This window comes from Myotis davidii, unplaced genomic scaffold (assembly GCF_000327345.1).
Source record: "Myotis davidii unplaced genomic scaffold, ASM32734v1 scaffold174, whole genome shotgun sequence".
Lineage (NCBI taxonomy): Eukaryota > Metazoa > Chordata > Mammalia > Chiroptera > Vespertilionidae > Myotis > Myotis davidii.
In genome coordinates, this window is record NW_006289087.1 from 112,683 (window position 1) to 119,489 (window position 6,807).

At 51.5% G+C, this 6,807-nt stretch overlaps 1 protein-coding gene across 1 annotated transcript in view; it reads right to left on the minus strand.

The window, feature by feature from the left end:
- The window catches only part of TARBP1 (TAR (HIV-1) RNA binding protein 1), a 37,528-nt gene extending 34,508 nt beyond the window's left edge, over positions 1-3,020 (minus strand). Inside the window, exon 1 of the mRNA XM_015562327.1 lies at positions 2,949-3,020. Within this exon, the coding sequence (XP_015417813.1) occupies positions 2,949-3,020 (72 nt within the window). The remainder of the gene's footprint in view (positions 1-2,948) is intronic.
- Between the last annotated feature and the right edge of the window lie 3,787 nt (positions 3,021-6,807).

Below are 6,807 nucleotides of genomic sequence, written 5' to 3' on the forward strand. Positions count from 1 at the left end.
TGGCCCCGGAGCTACCACCGCTCCCCGGTCCAGCTGTGCACAGTGTGCAACCCGGTCCACCAGCGCTGGCTGGAGGCTGGGCCCGCCCGCCCCGTTTGCCTGGTTTCTTAGTAAAACGTCAGTGTAGTATCTCCACCAGCTCCATGGATTCCTCCTTGGAGATCGTCCTGCCTGAGGGCCCGGAATCAGTCAGGTGTGCCTGTGAGGTTGTCCATCACGATCACCTGGAAGCTGATCTTCCAAGAAGGCGCAGGCTGGCGCCGCCCGCGAAGAAACGGACACAGCGGGGTCTGAAATGGGTTGCTGACATCTGCATGAAAATTAAGAAGGGAAATGATTTCGAGAGCCCAGCCAGGTGTGGCTCAGCGGTTGAGCAACGACCCAGGAACCACATGCCGGGGTTGTGGGCTTGATCCCCAGTAGGGGGCGTGCAGGAGGCACCCCATCCCTGATTCTCATCTTCGATGTTTCTATCTCTCTCCCTTCCTCTCTGAAAATAATAAATATATATTTTTAAAAAATGATTGAGAAGCCCTGAAAAGCACTCTAGCTATGGGCTAGGGCTAGGGCTGAATAATGCCCACGCCAGCTCTGCAAGTCAAATGCCCAAGCGGACTGGAGCGTGCAGACCTACCCACACACTGTGCTCCCACGTGCAAGCTCAGAAATAGTCCTTGTGTCAGGATGTTCGGTATTTCTGACAGCGCCTGCTGCTAGATGCAGAAACAGAAAACCATGTTATGCAGCATGCACGGTGCTGGTTTGATGTCGGGCTCAGTCCCAGACAAAAGGGATCAGTGAGGTGGGCTTTCTTTGCATTCTCCCCCTAACGACCTCCCAGGAGTCAGTGGAGAAAACATACTCCCACTTTCAAAGACCTTGCCATGTAATCCGCACAAGGGATAAAGCATAATTTAAAGTTTTTAAAATATATTTTTAAAGTCACTTAGTTTTATAGTTCAGGTTATATATTTTTTCAAGTTATTTAAATTTAAACTTACCCGACGTCATAGATGCAAGGTTTTCCCATATTTCCAGTCATTTACTTTTCAGTGACAATGTATAAATGGTTCTCTTGTTCTATTCCATTTAGAATGAGGCAGCAAACATCCATTGCTTTCGACTTATTTTTTTTAAAATATATTTTATTGATTTTTTACAGAGAGGAAAGGAGAGAGATAGAGAGTTAGAAACATCGATGAGAGAGAAACATCGATCAGCTGCCTCCTGCACATCCCCCACTGGGGAAGTGCGCGCAACCCAGGTACATGCCCTTGACCGGAATGAACCTGGGACCCTTCAGTCCCCAGGCGGACGCTCTATCCACTGAGCCAAACCGGTTCCGGCGCTTTCGACTTATAATGTGCCATAAATACCAGTTGCCCTCAACAGTATGTTCTCCATAAATCTATTAACCAAGCTGGGCAACAGCCTTGAGCACTTAACCAATCAAGATATGCAAATATCAGGTGCTCAATATCAGTAGTCATTAGAGAAATGCAAATTAAATCTTCCATAGATACCACTTTATACCCATTAGAATGGCTAACATTTAAAAGATTGAAAACACCAAATGACAAGGGCCACGGATATGGGGCGATCGGAACTCCCACACATTTCGGGGGGGCGGGGGCGTGTAAATGGTCCAATCGCTTTGGAAAGCTGTTTCTAAGAAAGTCAAAATATACCTACTTTGTGATTCGGCATTTCCACCCCCTAGGTGTTTGCCTCTAAAGTAAATAAAAATATATGCCAACAAAAATGTTTGTACAAGGATGTTTTTTATATTACTCCCTATAACCAAGAGCTTGTAACAAATTAGAATGGATAAACAAATTGTGATGTGTTCATATAATATTGCTATTTAGGAATGAGAGAGAATGAATGACTAACCCATAAATGAATGACTAACCCATAGATTTATGCAACATGCATAAATCTCAAAGACATTGCGTTGAACAAAAAAGCCAGGGACACCAAAGTTGACAGTACTGCATGATTCTATTTACATGAAATTGAATAACAAACAACAGTCATCTGCAGAAAGAAATGAAGGCAGCCGTTGCCTCTAAACTGGAGATTGACTGAGACAGGGCCCAGGGAACTTTCCGGGGGGATGGAAACAGTCTATCTCGAATAGGGTGTTGGTTTCACATTTGTCAAAACTCTTTTGATTGAACCCTTAAGATCTATGCATTGCACTGAGGGTGAACTTTACCTCCATTTAAAAATATAATATTAAGCCCAGCTGGCGTGGCTCAGTGGTTGAGTGTTGACTTAGGAACCAGGAGGTCACGGTTCGATTCCCGGTCAGGGCACATGCCCGGGTTGCGGGCTTGATCCCCAGTGTGGGGCGTGCAGGAGGCAGCCGATCCATGATTCTCTCTCATCATGGATGTTTCCATTTCTTTCTCCCTCTCCCTTCCTCTCTGAAATCAATAAAAAAATATATTTTTATTCCTATATAATAAAGAGATAATATGCAAAAATATATATATATTTAAAAAAATATGTTAATAGGGTAAAAGCAGGGATGACGCACGCAATGTCAGCCCAGAGCCACCAGATGGCAGATGGCATCCACTGTGCAGGCAGGTGGCCTTGGGCTGGGACCAGCGCTGGCACAGGCCCAGGGGCGCCCGTCCTGTCCCCTTATCCAGCACCCTGCGACGCTTTCCCCCATAGAGACCTGCCCACAGAGGAGCTCGTGGAAACCGCCCTGCACAGCGGTCTCCTCCTGTCCGTCCCCGCTGGACACAGGGTCTGAGCCGTCCCAGGCCCATCCGTTTCCAAGGCATCTGGGGGCGGGAGCCCTTCGCTTCCCTTCTGAAATCCACCCTCCTGGTGAAATGGAATCTCCAGGGGGCGGGGAGGGGGGAAATCTCTCCAGGATTGTTTATTAGGGCAACCACAAGTCTGGCAGGAAAACCAGGCCTGCGAACACTTACTCGGGCGTTCTGACTGCCAGCGCGGTGGGTGCCGGCTTTGACGTAATCCCAAACCTCAGCCCGGGAGTTCATGGTGTTACTCACCCCGCTGGGCACGAAAGGAAGGCTTGCATGGGGGTGGTGATGGCTGGCCCAGAATGCTAGAATGAGGCATAAGGGCTGCAGGCCACCCAGGCAGTGAACTAACCCCCCAGAAATGCAGGACCTGGAGTGGAACGGAAGCGGAGCAAGAAGTCATTCCCGGGCCCTTACTCAGGGGTGTCTTACAGTCCTGTGGCCTGCGGCGCGCCAGCCTCCTAACGGGGGTGTTATGGAGACACTACCAGGAAGTAGTCAGAATCTAGCCATTGGAGCATGATGGTTGTCCGGAGCTGGGTCGTCAGCACTGGGCCCTGTTTTTATGTTCCGTTCCGATAGCAATGAATGATGAAGAACCTAGTTTTTGAATGGAAACTCCATTCCCGTGCCCGGGTGATGCTGGAGAGCTATTACTAGTATTTGCTCCTTTGTTGTTGTTTTTTCGGATGCAGGGAGAGAAGAAGCAATACTCAAACACAGTATGGCCCGTAGTGCTGATCCACTGGACGCTTGGGTGACTCACGAAAAGCAGGATCTAATCTTTACGCCGGGATGGATGAATACACCCGACGTGTTTTAGAAGCACTTTCTTATTTAATCTTCGTGGCAACTACTTGGGGGTTGGCAGCAGTCCAGTGTTTCAGATGAGGAACCTTGGCTCAGAGAGGTTGAGTAGGTTGCCCAACGCCACACAGCTAGGCAATGTGAGAGCTGGGACCTGGGACCAGCTCTTTCTGACTGCAAAGCCTGGGTTTGGTCTCCTGCACCAGGGCATTTCATAGACTCACAGAACCTCCAAGTTGGGAAGGACCTGGGAGGTCACTTAGATGAATCTTCTAGAACAGGCAGGCGCCCTTTTCCATGAGTTGAAAGTCAAATTGCACATAAATGTGCCTGAAATCAAAAGTTGCTCGAGCCCGACCGGCGTGGCTCAGAGGTTGAGGGTCGACCTAGGAACCAGGAGGTCACGGTTCGATTCCCGGTCAGGGCACAGGCCTGGGTTTCGGGCTCGATCTCCCAGAGGTGGACGTGCGGGAGGCAGCCAATCAATGATTCTCTCTCATCATTGATGTTTCTATCCCTCTCTCCCTCTTCGTTCCTCTCTGAAATCAATAAAAATACATTACAAATCTCCCTGGGTACTAGGCAAAGCTCACTGAGTGGGGTGCAGGGAGGGGACCGGCCTCAGACCACACAAGTTGGGTGGCCGAGCCAGAAATACACACAGCACCTTGTGCCCCCCTGGGCCCGGGCACTGCCTGCCCTTGTCCTCGCCACCTCACACGTCTCACCATGCCTAGCTCTGTGTGAATTTGGGGAGGAAACCCCAAACCAGGGTTCAGTTTTCATTACGTGCCCGAAACTTGGCCCGAGCTCATGAAAACTCTCCCTGTGGTGTGGGAACCTACAGGCAGAGGAGCTGGGTTTCTGCCCCGCATCCGCCCCCACCGGGGCTGGGAGGGGTTCCTGGGCCTGAGCGGGGACCAGGTGCTCACTGGCCTGGAGTGGCCCGGGGCCACCAGGACGCCACCACGCAGGCCACAGCTGCTGCCAGTGCCTCGCAGCTCAGACAGGACGACTGGGGGTGAGAGACAAGGAGGCGATGATTGAGGGAGCCTGCCTCTCCGTTTGCAAATGAAGTTATGGAAGCTGCAGGGAGATTGATATTGGTAATTAACTGGTAATGGCTGCGTAAAGCTGCCTGAGTCGGAATTCCTGTAAAATACTGAAGAGACCGAGGCCCTTTGGAGAAATGTCTTACTGTGTAGCATTTTCAGAAGCAATTTGGGTTTCTGTAGCACTTATTTCCTTACTTAATATATTTTTATTGATTCCAGAGAGGAAGGGAGAAGGGGAGAGAGAGAGAGAAACATCGATGATGAGAGAGAATCATGGGGCGCCTGCCTCCTGCACGCCCCGCACTGGGGATCGAGCCCGCAACCCAGGCACGTGCCCTGACCAGGAATCGAACTGTGACCTCCTGGTTCCTAGGTCAACGCCCAAGCATTAGGCCACACCGGCCGGGCCAAAGGTATTCTTTTCATGCACAGACCGAAGTCAAGGCAAGGCCTGGGGTGGAAGAGGGAGCCCACATGATAAGACTAAACATCTACCGCCCTTCAGCACAGCAGGTGCTGGGCACACGGAGTCTCAGGAGAATTAAAAACAGAAGATTCCATCCGTCATTTGAAGACACGGATTTTAAATGCAATTACTGTATCTAATTAGCGGCTTCATCTTCGGTGCCAGTGAATCTGGAATGGAATCTCTGATTGCACAGAATGGAATACTAAGCAGCTGACTCCGCGAAAGGGCGGGTGTAGCTACTTGCTGACGATTGGACGGTGTGGTCGCCATGGCCAAATGGTAGGAAAGGGAAGGAGAGCCCTGGCTGGTGTGGCCCAGTGGGTTGATCGTTGCCCCTTGTATGGCTGGTTCGATTCCTGGTCAGGGCACAAACCTGGGTTTCAGGCTCAATCCCCAGTAGGGGGCGTGCAGGAGGCAGCCGATCCATGATTCTCTCTCATCATTGATGTTTCTCTCTCTCTCCTTCTCCCTTCCGCTCTGAAATCAATAAAAATATATTTAAAACAAACAAACATAAAACTCAGGAGGTCAGACCCCCAAAGTCCTTGCTGGAAATCACCGTCACCAAGCTCAGCCAGCCACACCATCCCCGCCCCGGGGGATGCATGAATATGGGGGAAAGGGAAGAAGTGAGGGACAAGGAAACCGTATTCTGGTTACAGGAGCCCTATAGGAGGTTAAAGTGCCCCTTCCCGCCTCCTCACACGTGTCTAATCTATTCCCCCCCACCCTCCTTGTCGCCCAAGGGCAAGGGGGTGAGTCTAGCTCAGGTTCACCCAGCACCAGCCGGTTCTCTGCCTCTGGCCCCCAGCTCTGTGGGGCTGCTCCTTGCCATCCCCCGCTCCCATCCCCCCAGGTCCTGCCAGGGGACAAGTACAGGCTGGGGCCGTTGCACCCCGGCAGGTCTAAGTGGGGTGCAGAGAGGCAAGCTCTCCTGTGCGCACCCAGCGAAGCGAGGGAGGGTCGAGTGTCCAGGAGACACCCCCTGGAGGGAGCCCCATTGTTCCTGCTCACGTCCACATGCGTGTGGCCTGCACGGTCCTTGAGCCTCTCACACGCCACTGGACAGGGGTGAAGGGGGTGCAGGTGCCAGGCCGGCCCTGCCCTGGAGGGCAAGGCTGGGGACGGTGAAGGCTGAGCCTGTGTACAGAGGGGGGGCTCCTGCCAGGAGCTGGGCCACACCAGCCAGGCCACTTAAGTTCTCTGGATCTGGGAGTTCTCACTCTTTTTTTCTTTTTCTTTTTTAAAATATTTTTATTGATTTCAGAGAGGAAGGGAGAGGGATAGAGAGACAGAAACATCAATGATGAGAGAGAATTATTGATTGGCTGCCTCCTGTAAGCCCTCTACTGGGGGGGGCTGATGAGAGAGAGTCATGCATGCCTCCTGCATGCCCCACACTGGGGATTGAGCCCACAACCCGGGCAGGTACCCCTGACCAGAATCGAACCCGGGACCCTTCCGTCCGCAGGCCGACGCTCTATCCACTGGGCCAAACCAGCTAGAGCGGAGTTCTCACTCTTAAACAAGGAGCTTAGATGCCATGAAATCTCTAAAAGTTCATGTCAAGCGTTAAAGCCGGTGATCCTAGCCCTGGCCAGTTTGGCTCAGTGGATAGATCGTCGACCTGCGGACTGAGGGGTCCCAGGTTTGATTCCAGTCATGGCCATGTACCTTGGTTGCGGGCACATCC